The sequence below is a fragment of the Lissotriton vulgaris genome, chromosome 7, assembly GCF_964263255.1.
Source record: "Lissotriton vulgaris chromosome 7, aLisVul1.2, whole genome shotgun sequence".
NCBI classification, from domain to species: Eukaryota; Metazoa; Chordata; class Amphibia; order Caudata; family Salamandridae; genus Lissotriton; species Lissotriton vulgaris.
The window spans coordinates 1,500,588,521-1,500,609,727 of record NC_141695.1 but is presented as its reverse complement, the minus strand read 5'-3'; the positions used below and the strand labels follow the sequence as shown (position 1 = coordinate 1,500,609,727).

Sequence of the window (21,207 nt, the reverse complement as noted above, 5' to 3'; positions counted from 1 at the left end):
TGCTGCCTTGGGACTATTCGCACAACAGACCGCTACTGACGAGGCCTCCCCCCGCCCCACCCGGGACGCCCCACGCCAATTTTCGGAGCAGCATTGTAGGATCCCTAAACCAGTGCGGCACCCAGGCGACATCACCTGGGTGCCGTCCAGAACTCTGCACGTTGTGCTGCCTTGGGACTATTCGCACAAAAGACAGCTTCTAACCATTGTTGCTTTTTGTGTTAAGAAATGTTTAAATGTTTTTAGTTTTTGTTCTGTTCATTATCGTTAAAAGTTAATAAAGTTTTATAACCTTAATTTGTTGGAGTGTTATCTATTTTTTGAAAAACGGGTGAATGGGGCCTTGAATCGGGTTATTGTCATGTGTGGGCTTTGGAAGTGTGCTGCTGCAGGATCGGACATTTCAAACTCAAATGCACGTTCTTTTTCTTACCTTTCCGAAGCATGGAGCGCAATAGCAGGCAGAGAAAGGGTGATGCACGTGTTGAACACTACCTGACCTGGCAAGTTGCTGGCAGTGCCCCCCCGCCCGCTCCTGAAAGAGGGCACACACACACCGCCGCCCCGAGTACTTCACAAATCTTTAAAAGACCATGCGCTTGTTCATGAGGCTTAAATGGTTTATCACCTCTTCTAGAACCCCTGCATCGACCCTCTGACGTTTCATGGAAAAATTACCATGTAACACAATAGCAAGCCCTGTCGGCTGAAACCCCCAAGGAATCCTGGGGCATATTATCAAGGGGGTTTATCTCCGCTTTTTTGGCTTTAAAAGCCATGAAAGCGGAGATAAAATTATCTCCCTATTACCAAGCTGTCGCTAACACCAGTTAGTGACAGCTAAAAGGAGATAGCGACCATCTTGGGCCCCGCTTTGCATGTCAGTGATACTTATCACTAATGACATGCAAAGTGGCGTGCCAAGATGTTAGCGACTGGAAACAGTCCCTAACATCGCTACCTTCTATTACCAACTTTTGGAGATATTCGCGCTAAGCGCGAATATCTCCAAAATCTAACACCTGCCCTGAGCAGTTCTTAGCCATGTTATCCAATGGGAGGTGGATAACATGGCTAAGAGCATTAGGTCAATAATACATGAATATCGCTGACTTTTCTGCGATAATAGCAAGGTTTATCTGCGATAAAAATTGCCGATGTGCGGCGATAATTTTTGTCTCTAAACAAGTTAGAGACAAAAATTATCGCTAGTTGTTCGTAATATGCCCCCGGGTTTTTGCTTGCAGAAATCGGGAGGCGGGAGACTAGCACTGAAATCAGTAGTCACACGCCTAAATCAGGAGGATTGGCATGTCTGAATTCTCTACAGCTGGGGCCATAAACTACATCCGCAGGGTTAGGTGATATCCTGGGACCAGCCTGGCATCTAAAATGGCTGCCGTGCACGACAAAATTGTGCCATTCGAAAAAAAGGCAAGATGGCGCAGCCGCTGGAAGAGATGTATCAACATATATCAGCCTCCTCAGCCACCCTCAGGAAACATAGGGGATTAGGATACGTCTCCCGCACCCCCTTATACCTAGTAATTTAATTAGCGAAGCACAAAATGGCGAATTCCCGTTTCGCTACCAGTTTGCGGCCCAGTTCGCGGCCCGTGAAGCGCTTCTACCGTGAAAAATCATTTTTTTTTTTATTTTCCCCACGGGACCCTTTAATAACCCCAACAACATTCCTAGGGGGTGAAGAGGGGGATACCTTGCCCCCTTTCATTAAATTCCCCCTTAGTTTTTCACCTTTTCTTCTCTCTCGATCCTACCGAGAGACAAGATGGCGGCCGCTCCGGACTGTCACGCAGGCCGCAGCAAAAAAAAAAAAAAAGCTCACGCACAGCCGCTGGAAGAGATGTATCAACATATATCAGCCTCCTCAGCCACCCTCAGGAAACATAGGGGATTAGGATACGTCTCCCGCACCCACTTATAACTAGTAAGGGGATTAGGATACGTCTCCCGCACCCCCTTATACCTAGTAATTTAATTAACGAAGCACAAAATGGCGAATTCCCGTTTCGCTACCAGTTTGCGGCCCAGTTCGCGGCCCGTGAAGCGCTTCTACCGTGAAAAATCATTTTTTTTTTTTTTTTCCCCACGGGACCCTTTAATAACCCCAACAACATTCCTAGGGGGTGAAGAGGGGGATACCTTACCCCCTTTCATTAAATTCCCCCTTAGTTTTTCACCTTTTCTTCTCTCTCGATCCTACCGAGAGACAAGATGGCGGCCGCTCCGGACTGTCACGCAGCAAAAAAAAAAAAAAAGCTCACGCACAGCCGCTGGAAGAGATGTATCAACATATATCAGCCTCCTCAGCCACCCTCAGGAAACATAGGGGATTAGGATACGTCTCCCGCACCCACTTATAACTAGTAATTTAATTAACGAAGCTCAAAATGGCGAATTCCCGTTTCGCTACCAGTTCGCGGCCGCGCTTCTACCGTGAAAAATCATTTTTTTTTTATTTTCCCCACGGGACCCTTTAATAACCCCAACAACATTCCTAGGGGGTCAAGAGGGGGATACCTTGCCCCCTTTCATTAAATTCCCCTTTCGTTTTCCACCTCTTCTTCTCTCTCGATCCTACCGAGAGACAAGATGGCGTCCGCTCCGGACTGTTTAGAATGTTGACAGACACCGGAGAGCCAATCAGCTTTCTGCGCGCAAAGTTCCGATAAGCGAAAAGTAAGCGGACCGGATCGCTGCCCAGAGCGCTGTTACAGATATATATCTTGGTTTGAACGTTAATTTCTCAAAAACTACTGGAGCACATATATTGAGACCCAGCAAAGGCACATCGGGCTAACAGTCCCTACAATTTTGCCAAGTTTCGTGCAAATCCATTCAGCCGTTCGAGCTAAAAGTGAGTCCAACCGCCCTATGGAAAACTCAATGCAAAAAACGCGTTTTGGGACCCCCCTTTTTTCTCGGCCCCCCCTTGACGAAACCCCCCCAAATTTTCAGGGGCTGCTCAGAATCAAAATGTGCCATTTTCCTGAAAATTTCAGCCGATTCCGTCCACAAACGCCAAAGTTATTAGACATAGAATTTTCAAAAGTCCCATAGAGAAAAAATTCTAACTATATATACCTACTGGCGATAGCCAGTAGGTAATATATATATATATATATATATATATATACATATATATATATATATATATATATATATATATATTATTGCTCCTTTTCCTCTGTATTTCCCAAAGAAAACAAGCACTCGCGGGAGGAGGGTCCAACAGAGTTTTTATTTCTGACCTTCTAAGCACCAGACGCGTTTCGGCTCCTGCCTTTTTCAGTGGTACACTGACGCGCCATTTTTTCTGCTTTAAATAACCCTTGTGATACAAACAAATGGAGATGGGAATAGGACTTTTTGCCCAACATTGTCGGCCATATTTGAACTGTTGTTTACAATGTCATGCATTCTCATTACGCCCTGAATGGGCTTATTGTACATCCACAAGTTATGTGAGCATTATACAATCCATCAAATTAATTGGACTTCTGTGAGTGTTATTTACATTGTCATACTTGCATTCTCATTACGCCCTGTATGGGCTTGCTTTGCATTAACAAATTTATGTAATCATTTCACAGTCCCTCAAAGTTATTCAGCCCTGGATGGGCTTTTTGTAAACGTCAGTTCTTTTGTTACAGTTTACTCTTTCCATCTGCAAAACCTTTGTGCAAATCATATTATAACACCCACACCCAACTAAACAAAAAAGTTTCTCGTAATATTAAAACCACTTTTGTGTTTTCATTCTCATGCTACTCTTACGGTCAACTGCTACTGTGTACTGCTGCTCAACACTGTCCTGGGAGTTCTAGCCTAAGTGTACTGTCATTTCCTCATGGCTATTCAGGCCCCCAGGGGACTTGGTCCCAATGTCTATTATGTATCTGGATTCTAACCTCCTTAGTTTTTGCAGCCTATCCCCACCTCTGGGATTGTTGGGGACTTGGTCTAATATGAAGTATTCCAGTAGTTCGCTATTACTTTTGTGATGTTGTTTGTAATGTCTCGCTACTGGATACGATGGATCACAGTTTGTTATTGCTCTGAGATGTTCCAGTACACGCATTTTTGTGGGGTTTACAGTGCTGCCTATATAGCGTAACCCCGCAGGGACACACTAGACAGTACACTGTGTAGGGTGTAGTGCAGGTCAAAAGGGATTTGATATTTCGTGTTTCGCCTCTCACTTGGTATGTTGTAACTTTTTTGCTCCTTTTGCACGCTTTACAACGTCCACAGGGGTGGAAACCCATTATTGCTTTTCCAAATAGGTCTTTTGTTGGTCGTGCAAGGTAGCTGCTCATTAGTGTGTTTCTAAGTGCCCTTGCTCTCCTATAAGTTACCAACGATTGTGTCGGTATGTCTGTGCCTATTACCGGGTCTGTAGTTAACAGATTCCAGTTTTTTCTCAAGGCTGATCTTAACTGCCCCGCTCCCTCTGAAAACGTTGTGATCAATCTAAATTTCCCATCTTTATCGTTGACCCTCTCTTTTGGTTTTAACGTTTCAGCTCGTGCGATGTTATTCACTTTTATAAGGGCCTCATTCAGACATTTTTCTCCATACCTTCGCTGTTTGAATCTTTCTATACTTTCTTCTGCATTTTTTTGAAAGTCCTCCTCTTTTGTGCAGTTTCTTTTAATCCGCAGCAATTTCCCGTACGGGATGCTGTGGATTAATTTAGATGGATGGCTACTACTGGAATGCAGTGTCGAATTCCCCGCTGTGGGTTTTCTAAACAGCTGTGTCGTGATTTTACCTCGTGCTATTTGTATTTCCAAGTCGAGAAAATTTATTTTGCTGTCGCTTACTTCACTTGTGAAGCGTAAGTTGTAAGGATTTTCATTTAATCTCTCTATGTATTCTTCAGCCTTTTTGTCTGGGCCTCGCCAGACGATCAGCAGATCGTCAATATATCTGTACCAGACCACTATGTGTTGTGTCCATTCTGCATGTTTGGGGTCCCACGCCTCATTCTCCTCCCACCACCCAACAAAGATGTTTGCGAAGCTGGGTGAATAGCTTGTGCCCATGGCCACCCCTACCAATTGTTTGTAATATTGGTCTTGGTACAGAAAGATGTTATGTTGTAGGCTAAAGTTTAGAAATTCTAACAGCATTTCGTTATGTTCTAAGAAGTTGGCCTCCCTTGTGGATAGAATGTCTTTCACAGCTCTCATACCCTGATCATGGTCAATGCTTGTGTATAAAGTAGCTATGTCCATTGCTATGAGTTTATCACCTTCTCTTAGGGTTAGCATGTGAATCTATGAAAGACACCTCTAATATATATATATATATATATATATATATATACATATACACATTTTCACAAGAAGTCTGCTCGAAAAGAAGACGACTAGGCGGCACTCGAGGTTCGTGGTGTCAACCAATTTATTTTCAAACCATGGGCATGACGCGTTTCGGGGTTTACTTCCTTTTTCAAATGCCCCCCTGGTTCAGTTCGCCACTGTTACTCACAGTTCCCCTCATTTCAAATAGTGTCCTTCCCACTTCCTCAAGTAGTGTGGGCAGATATATATTGTGGGCACATATATATTTTGTTAATTAAAAAACATTTTTTCATTTAAATTGAATTATTTATATATATATTTATATGCTTGAGCAAAGACCTTCTGTTAAGAAGACGCCGCACACCACTTCAAAGGTTTTCTTCAGTTGTTTATTTCCTGTAGGTTTCCCTACCTAACGCGTAGGTGGAGAAAACTACAGGAAATAAACAACTGAAGAAAACCTTTGAAGTGGTGTGCGGCGTCTTCTTAACAGAAGGTCTGTGCTCAAGCATTAATTGTTAGGCTGTCCCGAACTTCGCCGCCAGCACCAGCTATTCAGTCGCTCTCCCCGCTTGGGACATTTGCTCGTGATATATATATATATATATATATCCATACACATATATATATCCATACACAAGAGACAACTCCTTCTGGACCTTCACGACCCGTGAAAGGTGGCGTGCACGCCGGCGGAGTAAAGCCTTCAAGTATTACTTCTCTCACACAAAAAGTCTTGGAAGCACGCTCTCAGGACAAGAACGAGGTGAACACCGGTATCAAAGAAGTGCTGTTTATCCCACAACGCGTTTCGCCGTGAAGACGGCTTGATCACGTGGAAGTATGTTTGAAAGGCATTGGTTTAAATCTATTCCACTCATAGACATGAAAACAGGACTTGTATACAAAATACATGCAACTGAATGTAAACCATATATGTATACATAGAATTGTAAACGTATGAATACCTAAATGCACGAGGTCTCATAATCATGGTACATAGAGTATGTTAACCACAACAAATATGATCATTAAGAATACATAATAATATTTGCATAATTCATGAATCATCGCGATAAATGCATAGCATAAAAACGGAAACATCCGTACGTGTGCATGGACACACACTAAGCCTCCAGGGTCAGGCTAGTGTCTTTTTCTACCAACAACTCGAAGCCAACGTGTCAGGTCAATCTAAACATGTGACCTCGGGGTGAGCCTAAACTCCACCCCCACTGACGCATAATGCGTGTAGAATGGCAAGATGTTATGGGGCTGTCGGAAGACAAATTGGCCATTGCCGTCCCCACGTATGGGAACTAGAAAGGAATAATGGCAAGTGCCCGAGTAATACAAAAGTACGTGTTGGCAGAGAAAAATAGGCACCCGAAGTGTGGTGTATATAATTACTCTAGACAACATTACAATGTGTCAGCGTACGTGAGACCAGAAGTGTAGTATTCGCAAGTGCTCGAATACAACATAACAATATATTATGGCTAAAATATATAATGAATTGTTTTGCTTAGATCATAGATTTCTTCAAAAATGGGCAGTGATCAATGATCCAAAGGACACACGGGCAGGTGTCAAAGGTTACGTTAAATGCAACATATCAGTGATCACGAAGGGTGAAGACATGAGGCCGCCACCACCTACTACAGCCAATGAGAACGAGGACATTGAGAAGTAAGTGAGCTGACCACCCACATGCCTTTCACGCCACAATTTAGTAGCACTGCTTGCATTATACTTTTCTAAAGACGTGGGCTCATATGTATCTCTTTTTTTACAGAAACTTGTTGCTGCCTAAAAGAGTGCCAGCTGAACGACCCTGGGCCAAAATCTGTGTGAAAGTGTTCAAAGCAGAGGGCCTACCCAGCATGAGTGCCGGCATCATGGGCAGCTTCTCAAAGATCATGGGGGAGAAGAAAGTCTTCATTGACCCATATGTTCAAGTCTCCTTTGCTGGACAGCAGGTGAGAAAGCGCACACTCCCCATCATCTTTCAATAGACTGCTTTCAACAGGTCTGTGCACAGCAGCATGAGGCTGCGGTGACAGAGAGCTGTTTGCAGATACTTTCAGGAGCTGAGAGATAAGAATAACTGATGTAGATGTGGCCTCACCTGCGTCCATTCAGTAGGAGGCTGAGAGTATGTTAGCGTAAGGTCCAGATGGTGTTCCTGAGCCACAATGAGGAGCATGGGTCAGCTGTGAGATCTTTGCAGGCACAGGTGGCAGGAATCCAAGGCTTTAGAAAGGTGTGCAATCAGCACCAAGGAGATGGGCACCGTGCCAGGCACTGGACCAAACATCAATTTAAGCAACTGTTTTTCTTTCATTCATGATAAAGCATGCCAGTCCAGTGAGCGAGGGCAACCAACCCTCTTAGGGAACACTCCAAGCAGGCACCATTGACCAATTGATTTGATAGTATATTTGGGAGGATGTATCAGTGACACTGTGAGTAAGACTGTAACCTCTCACTATCCACTTGGTATGTAGAGAAGTCATCAGGGTTGGCCCAGAGGACCTCTACTGCTCTCAGCTGATTGGCCACTGCAAGGATGGTCAGTGTTGCCTTTGTCCTGTGGAGTGCTTTCACCCTTCCAGGGATGCAAATATCTAGAAAAAGAGTCAACGGCTAAAAGCCATTGGTGACTTGTGCTTGGCTGTTATATTTACATATGTCAATAGGTTGTTGTTACATGAACCTGATGTCATACAAGTAGAGATGGCATTTCTTAGTGATGGTCCATTTGACATCTAAAGTTCGCTGACAGGATAGTTTGTTTCCAACCTTCATAGCTTCAGCAGGTGAAGGCAATGGGTGTGGCCGCAATCTCCTTGCCATAGTACACCAGATCACGCCACCCTTCAAAGCGGGCTGTGGCATGAATCAGGTAATGACAATTAGGGTCTGAAGGTGTCAGGAGAGATTTTGTATGTTTCCTGTTGGTCAAAGTTATGAAAGGTTGTTCACAGGTGTGAGTCCTACTGTTTGCCAAGGGCAATTGGATGTTGATTAAAGCTGCTCTGGTGTGTCATAGCTTATTGTCTTTCCCAAAAGTGTACCAGGGGTTTTCTTAACCAACACACCCCTGATGAGGTGTCATGTCACGGCCTTCAATCAAGATTGCTTTCTTGTAAGGCAACTTTAAACACAAATCTGCTGCCTTCCACATTTTGGAGCCCACTTGCAGGATGTGTAATCAGGTTCCCGTTAGGTTGGGTGACTTTGCCTACTTGGTCTTATTGTGGTGCCTTTAACTCCACCCTTCTCCAGAGGCTTGTCTGCTGAGATAATCAATGTACCTCCAGGCTGCTGATGTAGTCATGCACAGTCTGATTCTGACACAGGCAGAGAAGATACTCAAACTAGGCAGAGTGTGTTCCTGTGATGGATTTGCATCTGATCTTGCAGCCATCCTTGTCAGTGCGGTCAGTTCTTTAATGACTCTTTCAATCCCATTGGTAGCTTCCTTTGTACGTTCAAAATATGTACTGGACACCTCTCTCAGAATGTAGAGGGTTAGGCCCTCATTTATAGTAGAGAAATAGAGACAAGGAAACCTTTATGGTCAAAAAAGGGACCAAGGGTAGTAGTAATTATGAGAGAACGGTAACTTTAAAACGAAAATCAATACAAATGTAACCAAATTATCACAATCAAGATTGGCCCTGTTTGTGTCTTAATTGACAGTAACGAGAAAGGTAATTACAATTAATGAAAAACACAACAAAATATACATATATAATGAATGACAGTATAGAGACACCAACATCTTAACTCTATACTATAATTCATTATATATGTGGAGTACAAGATGTATTTCTCATTGTGACTTTTGTTATATATATATATATATATATATATATATATATATATATATATATATATATATATATATATATATATATATATATATATATATATATATATATATATATATATATATATATATGTAGCACAAATCCTCGAACCTCCGCGCTGGCAGCGCGGCGAAAGAAGAAGGCAGACCCCACGTTTTACAGGCAGGATGATATTTTTATTAAAGACCCTTCAAGTGACGCGTTTCGAGTACGTGGTACTCTTGTTCACACACCTTTGAAACAGTCCGCCTTCACATTTATATGCTTTTTTCCCTGACCCGTCCTAAGGGCCACACCTCCTGTTGTGTACCACATGATTGAGTGCAAAGAAATAGAAATAGGTACAACCATAGAAATAGGGAATACAGACGACTGAAAATGTAGTGTAATCACAAATAGCAATAGTGTCATACAAAAGATAATATATATGCGCATATAGTGTATAATACAATATATACAAAAATACATATTATAAACACATGTGAAATCAGTCGTAATGTTAAAAACCAAAAATGTATATATATCATTTTTGAACATTGTCCTTTTCCCAATTGACGTTATTGCACAAATCTCTATACAGGCCTTCAAGAATATCATAACTGCTTGAATGCAGAAACGCCCGACCTGCGGGCTATAAAAGTAACTGGTACTGAAAAAATCTCTGCCTGAATGCAGTAGTCCGAAAGACAGATATAAAGTGCCCAGTGCAAATAGTACAAATTTGCAATCCAGTATCAAAAATTTGAACATTAAAGCCTTAAATCATGAGATGGTACATATAGGTGACAGCTAAATTGTGTAATGCCCACGAGCTAATGTCTACAATATTTATTTAAAATTCATAATTCATGAATTTACACATGTCATAAATATTAAGACCTATATACAAATATTTACAAAAACTATAAGTGCCTAAATATGTACACTTAATGTGACTTGATCACCTCTGACTAAGTGCTCCTATGAGTGTGTGCCCGTGTAGGTGACAAAAATGATGAAATAGCAAAATAGGAAAATGGAATAATAAGATATTATGTACAGTCCCAGCAAAAAGACTAGGAAAAAGAAGTATTGGCGGTGTAGATAAAACACACATATTGTCAGTGTATATAAAATATATACAAATTAACATTGTTTGATGTGTGTGTTTGATGCAAAAGCTCAGTGGGCTATCAAAAAGTCAGAATTTTCGATACATTCTGAAATTAATATATATAGCCAAAGTTAATTGGTGATTCAATAGGCAGGAAGGCCTCGCCCTTCTAGATGTAGCTGGGGGAGATATATATACAGGGGGAAATGTATATTGTCCTAGAAAAACCCTTGCTTATAGGAAGTTATGTAGGTCCTCAGTCGCGTTAAGTCCATTTGGTTGCTTGCTGTCTAACGCCACAATGTACTGAGTCTCTAATCTTCTAAGGATTTTGTCCCTATCTCCCCCCGTCTCAGGATAGGTACTGCGTCTATGACAAAGTATTTTAAACACGCCAGATCCCTGGCGTGGACCATGTCAAAATGACGTGCCGCGGGGTAGGTGGAGTCATGATTGACTATTGCTCGGAGATGCTGCAATATCCTCACATGCACCTGCGACCTGGTACTACCTACATAGTTCAGGCCACAGGTGCATGCTAAGACATATACAGCAAACTCCGTACGGCAATTGAAATTACCCTTGATGGCCACCTTGGTGCCGGAAAAAGGATTATCATAATGGGTGGTGTTTTGCCCAAATTTGCAAGCACGGCACGAGCTGCACTTAAAAAAGCCCTTTTTAGTGAGCCAGTCGCTGCCACTGACTAGCTGTAATGGCCAGATTTTCTGCTTAGATGGGATCCGCCCCTAGGGGCCCCTCTAACCCAGCCAAAACGTAACCACATCCCTCCTCAGGACCATCTATCCAGGCACCTGGGTACCTACCTGAGGATGGGGAACTCGCAATATACAAGCTCATATTATCAGAAACACCACTAAATCTATAGGGATACTAAGAATACTCACTGATTACTAAGGACATCCATGCCCTACACCACACTCATACCTTATAGTCTCGCGACCACATGGGTCCAGACTAATCTACCCTGGGGCAGTTCTGATTATCTACCATTTACACACCAGTATCCTACCTGATGTTCTCATTACACACATGGGTCTGCAGTCCCAGTGCTCTCATTTATACCCGGTCTGCAATCCAGCAGACCTACACACCCCTCCATCTTGGGTGCTCTCACTTACACACGGCTTACAATCTGGCAAGCCTCCGCACCGTATCCCTCCGGTGCTCTCATTTACACAAGCCACAATCCTGTGGGTATACACACTGACTGTAATCAGTGCTCTCACTAACGCCACTTACCAATGACGACCACTTTCCTATGAACACCTTCAGTTTTCTGTCTCTTCACTAAGGGTCTGCTACTACAATAATATTATGGGATAGCCGAATTACTTAGTGTCAACAATTCCCTAGCTCAAGGGCTCCCTGTTCTCCCTATTTATTCAGACTTACCGGAACATCTGACTAGGAGAAAAAAAGGTTACCTATGCTTTGGAACAGAAGACGCTGTTTACAGGATTATGGGAGGGTGTACTAACTTTGTCCCTTAGTTGCAGGTCTCCTATCTCCCTAATTATTCACTATTACTTACCTGATCAGGGGTAGCATCTGTTCAAACAGTAATACCTGACTAGGAAAGGGGATTACCCTCACTGTATGGGGACAAAGATTTACACACTATGTGATTGAGTTATTCCTTGATTTAAGCGCTCCTACTCCCTTCTGAAGACAGGCTAGCTTTATCATAAACACACTCATACACACTAGTTCATTAATTAAATGGAATCACTTTATTGTAACAATAATAAAGTATACATACACAAAACTATGGGGTCTCTATAACTAGCAGTAACTTTAACACACCGCTGAAAGAAAAGGATTAGACATACAATTTATCTGCGGGGTAACAGGAACTTTTAACACACCGCTGCAAGGAAAAGGATTAGCAATACAAAAGCCTAGGGAATAAAGATAAGATTAAGATGTAAGTGTGATTAGTTCAGACTACCTCACCTATTAGAAGGAAGATTTCTCTCTGCCTCTGGTGGGATTAGGGCTCTCTCTGTCTCTCCCTCCTTCACCACATCATCACGCCTCTGGTTCAATTGCTCCAGCTGACAGCCTTCTTTGATGCTCTCTGCACTGCTCTCTCTCCTCATCTTCAACACTGCTCTCTCTCCTCATCTTCAGCAATCATCTGCCTTCTTTCTCCATTCCAGAACTGCACTCTATTCTGCAGCTCCAGCAGACATCCTGTTCTCTCCTCTGCAAAGATAGTACTCTGCTCTGACTCCAAGCTGAGCTGACCTCCAAGCTGCGCTGCACACAAGCTGGACTGAACTCCAAGCTGAACTGAACACCAAGCTGGAATGAACACTCCTCCTCTCCTGTAGCTCGCTAATATGGAAGCTTGTCCTTTCATGGAAAGTTACGGCCAGTAACCTGCCGCCCACCAAATTCTTGTACCTCCCCGTACCAAGGACACGTTCCCAGCTGGCCAGCCTGAAGTTGTGTCTTCGGAGTGGAGAAAAATACATTCCTTCGATAAGGGCCAGCCTGAGCCGGTTCTCTCCAAGCGAACAACAGCTTTAACTATAAACTTTACCTTTACTCTAAAAAGCCTCTCAGCTCCATCAAGATGGAGTCCCTCTAGTTCTAGGCCTGTAGGCCTGAGAAGGATGAAATACCCCTTAGCTCTGTCAGAGTACCTACATAAACCATACCAATGTGTAATATAAAGTCAGGACCACAGGATCCACCCTCTACTATAAGCAAGTATGTCAAAGCCAATAGGCAATAGACAGATTAGAGTCAAAAATAAGGGATCTATCATCATATTAAGCAGCTATCCTCTTCTAGGTCTGGAAAAAGGGCTTAAAAGGGCCAACATAAGCTAGGAATACATATCCTAGATGTGAGCAAGATTAAAGTCTATACTACTGCCCACTAGGGCCAAAAACCATGTCAACACACTAGCTCCGGGCTGGATCTAACTAGTTTGCTGTGCATGCTATAGGCTCTTTTGAAGGTAACAACAGGTTTGTCAGAGACTCTAGAATTTAAAACACCATCAGTTTTTAAAATAGACCAGTGCCTATTGATGATCGCTTTAATTTGTCTTTGCTGACGGCTATATGAAATTATGAGCCTGGGCGTAGGATCACCGTTGTCAACCTCAGCAGGTTTGGGTGACAGAAGGGACGCTCTAGACCTTTCTTGTGCTTTTGTTAATGCTCTTGAAAGGGTTGATTCCTTATAGCCTCTGGCCCTCAAACGTTCCAACATAGCTGTAGCTCCTTCTTTGAACTTTTCTTCACTGTTGCAGATTTGCTTAAGTCTTAGAAGTTCCCCTAGGGGGATACTCTTGATTACATGCCTAGGATGACCACTGCTGGCATGTAAGATACTGTTGCCAGCAGTGGGTTTTTGGTGTAAAGAGGTTACAATGTTGTTCCCCATAATGTCAACCTGTACATCCAAAAATTGGGCTGATAGTCTGCTTATGTTAGAAGTGAAAAAAAGATTACTGGAGTTGGTGTTAAGTGCATTGACAAACTGCTGTGCATTAGTAGTGTCACCATTATATACACAGAAGACATCATCAATAAATCTCATCCAGTACAGGACATTGTTAAAACCCGGTGTGGCCTCAAGATCCCGCTCCTCCCACCAGCCCACGTGTAAACACGCGTAGCTGGGGGAGAAGCAGGGACCCATGGCGACACCCCTGGTCTGCCTCCAAATATCTTTACCATACAGGAAAAAATTGTTATTTAGACACCAGCTTACTAGATCACTGAGCATTTTGTTGTGACCATAGTACTCACATGTTTTCTGTCCTAGGTAGTGTTTTATCGCCTCAATACCTTTACTGTGTTCAATGCAGGTGTACAATGATTCAATGTCCAATGTAATGATGCACCACTCTGCTTGCCATTGAATCATGTTGAGTTTGGACAGAAAATCGCCGGTATCTTTGATGTAACTGGCGAGACCTTTGACATGCCCTTGTAAAAAGTAATCAATGTAGCGGGAAACATTTTCACCCACACTTCCAATTGCAGAGATGATTGGTCTGCCTGGAGTTGGGTGACGCATTTTGTGGATCTTTGGAATTAAATATAAATGTGGCATCACTGGATTTTCCACATGTAGAAATCCGAATTCTTCAGGTGAAATCAACTGCTCCCGTTTGTAGGACAATAGCATGCGTTTTAAAGTGTCCCGGGCTCGCTTATATTCAATTCCGCTGCTGATCGTGTAACAATCATTGTCACTCAGTTGCCTGGATGCCTCCATCATATAATCTTTTCTAGGCCAAAGAACGATGCTTCCTCCTTTATCCGACGCATTGATTACTATATCTTGGTTTTTGCTGAGCTTTGCCATTAGTTGGTTGTACTGAACAAGTTGGGAGCTGTGTTTCTTATCCCTTATATGTCTTTGTCTGTGTATTTGACGATTGAGTGTTTTCAAATCCTCCACCACACACTCGTGGAATATATCCACGGCATCCTTTGGCATAATTGGGACAAATTTACTGGCTGTCTTGAAAGGGCTTTCCCCTGCTCCTCTTTGTGCCACATCTATGGCGCGAAGCTGATCCTGGGTATTGGTTGTATCATCGTCATTCAAGTTAGCAGAAGAACCAGATCCTAAGTCACACAAAGTTAAAAGAGTTCTTGCGTTGCTTGCCGTGGTTAGAGTAGCCTCACCAGGCAGATAACTGGTTTCAGTGCGGTTAGTTTCTTTTGCCTGTGGTTTGATTGCAAAGAACTTTTTGAGTTTGAGTTTTCTGATAAACAGAAAAACGTCCGCTCTGCTGCCTGTATAGTTGAAGGAACTTTCTGGACAATAATTTAATCCGAGAGACAACAGCTGTTGTTCTGCTGTTGATAAAGTTAAATTTGATAAATTGGTTATGGTGCTGGCCATGTCTATTGTTGTTTGTTGTTCTTTCTCTTTTTGTACCAGGGCTTCTTTTTGTTTTGCGGCTGATTTGGCGCGTTGCCGCCTTGCTTTGCGCCTGAAGTTGCGCCGCTTCCTGCGCCATTGTTCCGCGTTCTCGGTCTTAAGGTTCTGAGTCGGTCCTCTACTAAAAAATCGACCTCCTCTCCTAGGTCCAAAACTGTTTGTGACTCACTGTCCTGGTTAAGACTGGCTGTTGAACCATTGGTGCTACATGAGCTGGAGAGAGACACAGGGCCTTGGTCAGAGGCATTCATAATTGCTTGTTCATTTCCAACATTGGAATGTTGCGTTAACTTTGCTTGGTTGGATAGCTGACGCTGTTTTCTTGCCTGGTCGAATTTTCTTGAAAAGTATAAATCCGACCCATTTCATAGTCCTCAAGGTCTCTCTGAAATTTATTGATTTTCCGTAATTTTATTTTTTCCTCATGTTTTGCTAATCTTTCACCCATTTCTTTACGACTTTTTTCAATCAGAGTTTTAATGTCCGTTTCCTCGTGTTTATCCAGTTCTTCATTAATTTTTTTGATTTCCTCTAGTAGGGTTGCTCTGTCCAACATTGCATATTTTATCAATATTTTGATTAAGTTCATTGACGCAATGAGGTTGCTTTCTCCCCATTCTTTTAACATGGCAGGGTTTATATATATATACCCACTCATGCACCCAGCCTACTCAGGAGCGCTACTACAGCGAAAACGGACCTGCATGAGGAAGGGATTCTGGCAGGAGAACAGCCTGCTATGATCGTGCTGGGAGCAGAATTTGTTTCAGGTCACATTGCAAGTGGTAACATCGCGGCAGCGTGGCAATGCATTTGACTGTGTTCCAAAGGAGTTACCCACTGTGTTAAGAGTGCATTTATGGAGGAAGATAAAACTTCACAAACTGGTATCGTATTCAAGAATTTTCCGAACGATACTTTAACAAACTGAATAATGCACTCTGGGTATTGAAGTCATTCCTTCCAGTCATGTGACTTTGCCCTTTTTAAAGCACGCACCTGCGCACTGTTTTGTTTGACTTTCATCCGTGATCAAGGCAGTTACGCCGAAACGTTGGATAATGAAAGCTGACATTGTTGAACTCTGAATAAATCACGCTTCCAGTATTGGGCCTCAGTTTGTTGCTTTACACGATGGTGTGTTCATGGGCTGCTCCGTGCCCATTTCCTGAGGCCGCCCTGTAGGGTTGGGGGCTCCAGAACGAGAGAACTTTGTTTGATATATATATATATATATATATATATATATATATATATCACAGTAGTACCTCCTCCCTCGAGAAAGATCACCACGGACACCTCACATGGATTGCAGAAATTTTAATCATCCAACTGCACAGCAACGCGTTTCGACTTTACGTCTTGATCACGCGTAAAGTCGAAACGCGTTGCTGTGCAGTTGGATGATTAAAATTTCTGCAATCCATGTGAGGTGTCCGTGGTGATCTTTCTCGAGGGAGGAGGTACTACTGTGATAGTTTTCAGGGCTTCCGGTGGCCTGAACACGGACCGCCCGACAGACGGCTTCTTCCATACCGGAGTTGTGTTGCTGATATATATATATAATTTGTATTTATATTTCCAGAAAGGTGCGTTTATGTCAACTTGCTTCCTGAATGCTGGTGGTGCACGTTGAAGCACTACGGCTAGTGCTGTTATGATTCACCCAGGGTGACCCGATAGAATAAACAATGGAGAATCTATTCTATCCCAGAGTGCCGTCTCTTTTTTTGATAGGAAAGGTTTGTGATAATATATGTATATACCAAATTAATTTAATATTAAGGACTATAAAATCCCAAAAAGTAATTTGCTAAAAATAGTATAAAAATTAAATATATATATATGAACAAATATTATGAGTTTAAAAAAACCTAATAATAATAGTTATTCAAACAATATCAAGAAGGTACCGAAGTTTGGGAATAATAGATATACTATTCAGTGGCGGCTCCTCCGTTAAGGCGGAAGAGAGTTGCCCCACTGCTTTTAAGCAGTATGACAAAGGAAAAGTGAAATGATAATAACTTGGTATTATTATTTTATTGTTTCTAGCTTCTTTGCAGACGGGCGGGCTGCTCTGCTCTCAGAGCAGGGCAGGGGAGGAGTGGTTTGCCGACTCAAAGTGTGCATGAATGCTTGGCCTGCAGTCTAGGGCTGGCCAAACAGTCATGCACACCTTGCATGTTCTCAATGGAGGCTCCAATACAGCCTGCATGGAGAACATGCCCAGGCCCCCAGTTTCTGTGTGAGCGCCGAACCACAGCATTCAGACGAATCACAATGCTGAATTACAGCATTGTGACTGATCAGGGGAGCCTTTGTGCTTACCAATCACAACGCTGCACTGCAGCTTTGTGATTGGTCAGGGGAGCCTGGGTGTGCTTCCTGGTTGCCGTTCTGATGAGTCTGATGTAGGAGAGATGGGGCAGGGACGCGGGATGTGGTGATAAGGTAAGTGGGTTTTAAAAGATTTGTTTTAGCATTTCCCTTTCTCCCCCCCCCCCCCCCCCCCCCAAAAGCCACCCCTGATCCGGGCCTGCTACCACTGATACTATTCCCACTCCACTTTATGCAACAGAAATTAAGGAGTAGGATTTCAGAGGGGTTATTCCCACTCCAAACAGATTAACAGTAGGGGAAAGTATCAGACTTAGGAAGGGGAAGATTTACTATTCCCACTCCAGTCTGTGCAACAGTAGGGAAAGCATTGGAGTTCGGAAGGCTTAAATTGACTATTCCTACTCTAGTCTGTGCGACAGTAGGGAAAGTACTTCACTTCAAACAAATTACATATTTGAATAATCCTAGTAATTTAGAACAAACATAAAACTCTTAATATGAACATTATTAATTAACCGCCAATAATATGTGTATACCTAAAAAATTAAAATAAACAATGTAGATTATTAACCCCTTAAGTGCTGCCTCGGTGCGTTGGCCGACGGCAGCACTACCTCCCCAGTGCTGCGCACGACCATTGGACGTCCATTCAGCACTAGTTCCAATGGACAGCGCAGCACTCTTTATTAGCAGCTATTAGGTTAAACAATTTAGTAATGAATGAGTACATTGAAAAATTATATTTAATAATTTCTTAATTAACTTCTTACACTAAACCCCCACACACCTAGCACACCACTCTTAAAATAAAACTAAATTAAATAAGTATAACACAATTTACATAATTGATCATCAATAAACTAATTAATTAACAGTTAATAGTTTATTTATTATTAGTTATTGTCCCCCCAAAACCCCTACAAACCTAGCAGGCTGTAACTTAAATATAACTAAAATAAATCAATATTACATAATGTAGATAATCATCAATTAAATAATTCATAACAGATAAATAATTGTTAATTAAATATTACTTTATTACTGTCCCACTCTATACCCCTACAGCCCAGCAGCCTGCACTTAAAATATAACTCATATATAAAGATATTACACAATTTACAATATTATTAATAAATGAATTATTAATAAAGGAATAGTAAATTAATTACTACTTAATTAACTTTCCACCCTATACACCTACAATCCCAAAAGACCACACATAAAATAAAACTGAACACTATAATTAATATGCAGTTCACTCAATAATCAATTAAATATGTATTATTAAATTAATAATTAATTGTTAATTATTGATTAACTTCCCACCCTATATCCCTACAACACTTTTTCAAAAAGAAATAGGAATTTGCTATATTCGATATGCACATCAACATTAGTCTCTTTGTAATTCTAGAACATATAATAATGGGTGTACATTTGTTTTTTTGAGTGCAACCTTGATGAAAAGTGCTTTTCCCTCTTCAAGCACTACCCATGTACAAACTGCCCCACAGCCGTGTTGCTGGTTGTTACATTCATATACGATACAAACACATCAATTGCACATCATAAAAAGTCTCTTTTAGTCATTTGCTGTAAGCACGTATAGACCCGATTTCTTTGTCCAAAAGGAATCACGTAGTATTTATCCAAAATCCAAGCTTTATTTCTTTTTTAAGACACAGTTCTTGACAGCCGACGCGCGTTTCGCCCCCTATGGGCTTTCTCAAGGCAAGTCTTCAATTTGTACGATACTTTGTCTTCCAATACTAGAGTGTGATTGTTCCCTTTGAAGGGCGTCCGCCCAATCAACAATATCCAATTCTAGTGATACTTTAATAAAGATTGAAGTTGTCCTCGTGTTCACTGTGGAGCCATGATAAGTTCCAGCTTGAATTTCAAAACACAGTCTTCCACTGAAATATCTTTCCAAACCAGTTTTTATGATGTGCAATTGATGTCTTTGTATCATCCCTACAAACCTAACAACCCACTACGACACTATAACTTACTATTAACAATTAAATAAAAAATGATAAATCATTTAAATTACACATTATATTAAAAAAATGTATTAACAATTATACAAACAATAATGACACATAAAATTATTATATGAACTAAAAACACATTAGGATATTTTAAAAATGATATTTTTTACATCTATTTTCTTGAAAATCATATTACCAACAACGATATTCTTAACAATGATCTTACCTGAAACAAGTCGATATTCTTGACAACAATATTTCTGCATCGCAATATTTTTGTTTTACAATATTAATTTACAACATTTCTGTATCTCAATATATTTTCCAACATCATGCAACATGCACATTGCTTGATTAAAATATGTGCAATTGGTGCTCGATGTTCTGTCTGAACATGCAGTGAACAAAAATTGTGCGGAAAGGGCAAAAAGTGATCACAGTTGAAAAAAAATGACCAGTAAAAAGAACTCCGACATTTTCTTTACATCATGTACAGAATAGTGTTTCAAAAAGTAGTAGCAGTTCAAGAGTGCTGGAAAGGGTTTCAGTATATAATCAGTCAATTATTACCTTTTCAGCCAAACAATTGTTGACGGCATTTCAACCCTTCACAAGTTATTGGGTCATCATCAGAACATGAGCGTAGTTAAACCAAGCACAGACTAATGTATAATTCTGCATACAAAATGAAATTTGAAAATGTATAACCTAACTTTACACATTCACTATTGGCCTCATTGTGATGTCAGGTGGAAAGCCATCTGACAGCTCGTTAGATGCTTTCCACCCAACATCAAGGGTTTCAGGCCGACCGCCTTATTACTATACTGGCGGTCGGAGCGAAACCCGCGGGGTAATCCCGAAATGCCAGCGGAGCCAGCCTTGGCTCTGTCGTCAAGATTGCATTTACCGTTCTACCTGACCTTACATGGCGGTCCGCCCTGTATGAAAAGGCAAGCAGAAAGTGAGGCCCCCATCCCCCCTGGACCTCGGCTATGATACACACTCACCATTTAAATCCCTACATGCAGAACTACATCATTTTAACCAATATTATATTGAGAATGAGCATTTGCTACTACAAATGAAACCAAAACGCATACTTGCTATAGGTTCAGCGCATGACACCACTAAACAATCGCGAAAATAATACCCATAGAGATGGATAGGTAACTCCATCTGACGGTCTTCATAACACTCATTTAACTATTAAAATCATTAAAGGTTGAAAAAAGACGGTAATGCGTGTTTATAGTACATTTTTTAAATGTTTTCCAAAATCTCAAAAAAGTAGCATGTTGAAATTGAGGTGCTAAATTATTGCTTTTAAATTATCAAACGACAACATCCTGTCTCGCCAAACAGCTGAATCATTAAGTGCACTAATATAGCCCTAACGTATGTTTGGTATAATGAGTCATGTTGTATTTAGTTTTAAAGATGAGTTAAGGTCATATTTGTGAATGTGCTGCAGATGTTTATATTGACATTAGAGAGTTTGGGAATCATTTATGCCACGATAGAGGGCCCACTGAGGCCGCTGGTGCAGCTAGGTCAGCAGATCCCGCCCTACCACCCCCTGGCAGATCACTCGCCTTATTTAAAAAGAACCACCTGTGAGGAGGTTTGTTTATGAG

The 21,207-nt window shown here is 41.6% G+C and overlaps 1 protein-coding gene across 1 annotated transcript in view; it reads left to right on the top strand.

Moving 5' to 3' along the window:
• LOC147705871 (fer-1-like protein 4) overlaps positions 1–21,207 on the top strand; it is a 1,142,165-nt gene that overhangs the window by 340,425 nt on the left and 780,533 nt on the right. Inside the window, exons 12-13 of the mRNA XM_086932323.1 lie at positions 6,860–7,019; positions 7,126–7,309. Coding sequence (XP_086788449.1) covers positions 6,860–7,019; positions 7,126–7,309 — 344 coding nt within the window. The remainder of the gene's footprint in view (positions 1–6,859; positions 7,020–7,125; positions 7,310–21,207) is intronic.